The sequence below is a fragment of the Neophocaena asiaeorientalis genome, unplaced genomic scaffold (assembly GCF_003031525.2).
Source record: "Neophocaena asiaeorientalis asiaeorientalis breed wild unplaced genomic scaffold, Neophocaena_asiaeorientalis_V1.1 scaffold84, whole genome shotgun sequence".
NCBI lineage: Eukaryota > Metazoa > Chordata > Mammalia > Artiodactyla > Phocoenidae > Neophocaena > Neophocaena asiaeorientalis.
In genome coordinates, this window is record NW_020173656.1 from 3,123,955 (window position 1) to 3,125,203 (window position 1,249).

General features: G+C 64.3%; 1 protein-coding gene across 1 annotated transcript in view; it reads right to left on the reverse strand.

Annotated features, from left to right (window-relative positions):
• Positions 1 to 479, reverse strand: part of APOB (apolipoprotein B) — a 39,350-nt gene extending 38,871 nt beyond the window's left edge. The window contains exons 1-2 of the mRNA XM_024747803.1: positions 315 to 479; positions 1 to 25 (exon numbers count right to left, since the gene is read on the reverse strand). Coding sequence (XP_024603571.1) covers positions 1 to 25; positions 315 to 381 — 92 coding nt within the window. The 5' untranslated portion in view covers positions 382 to 479. The remainder of the gene's footprint in view (positions 26 to 314) is intronic.
• Positions 480 to 1,249: the final 770 nt, after the last annotated feature.

Below are 1,249 nucleotides of genomic sequence, written 5' to 3' on the forward strand. Positions count from 1 at the left end.
CTGACATTTTCCAGCACGGTGTCTCCTGTAAGAAAGGGAGAACGACAACTGTGGGTGTTCCCGTCCTTCCAGATGGGTCCTAGCGTCTGACGGGGACGACAACTACAGAGGACTTTCAGTGTCTTGGAGGGAAGCAGGTTTTGAAGAACCCAATCCCCAGCCCCACCCATAACCTGAGTCTGGAGGAGCCACCCAGCTGGTCCTGTGCCCCTGTCCCCCGACCCCTATGGCCGTCCTCCCTCTGAACCAGGCCCAAGCTGCCCCAGCCCCCCACCCCCGGCCTGGCGCCCCAGCGGCCGGGGGGCCTCACTCACCGGCCCGGGCGCTGGCGGCAAGCAGCAGCAGCAGCAGCGGCAGCAGCGCAGGCCTCGGGGGGCCCATGGCCGACCTGAACGGCGGCTCCCTCCCGTCCGCTGGCTGGGCCTGGCCTCCGCGCTGCTCGCTGGCTCCTTAGGGACCGGCGCCCACAGGCAGCAGCTCCGCACCCGCACCCGCCTTGGGAATGCGGGGCCGGCGCCCGGGCCCGATTTATATGAGGCCGCCCGCGCAGGGCTGCAGCTGAAAGAGCGCCGGGCAAATTGCAAAAGGTCCAAAGGGCAGCGTCCCGGGCCTGTTTGCTTTTCTGCCCCAGGCCCTGCTCTGAGCCCCGAGGAGGGGGCTCAGCCTGGACTCAGCCAGGGCCACTGGGGCCTTGCCTCTCGCCTCTCCTGTCCCTGGGGTCTCAGGGCCCCAGGCCAGTGGGCTCAGCACGCGAAGCGCCTGCCCTGAGCTAGGGGTGCCTCCGGGAGATGCAAGCACAGGAGCCAATCTCACCCCTGCTCCCTGAGCTTTGTAACCACTGGGGAGCCAGTCCTTCACAGCGTCTTGGTGGAGACATTTTCCTCCCCCTTCCTCCCCCTTTAGTGGACTCTGAGTTTGCATGGGGGCCTGTAACCCAGGTCAGTACCTGTGGCTCTGGGTCACATGCCCTGGATTCAGCCCATCTGGAGGGAGCAAACAGCAAGGGGAAGGAGGGAGGTCTGGTGAGGGACTGACCCCCACTCGACCTGAGGGACCACGTCTCAGTCAAAGCAGAAATCCAGCAGCCTAAATTTTCTAGAAACCCCAGTAAGGTGGGGCCTTTGGAAAAGACCAGCCTCCCCCGTCTTCCCCCCAGCAGCCCAATTTCTTCTTCAGAAATTGAGGAGAGGAGGCTTTTCCCTACGTGAACTGCTTCTGGGTTTCCTCACGGATGGGGGAGGCCAGCGAG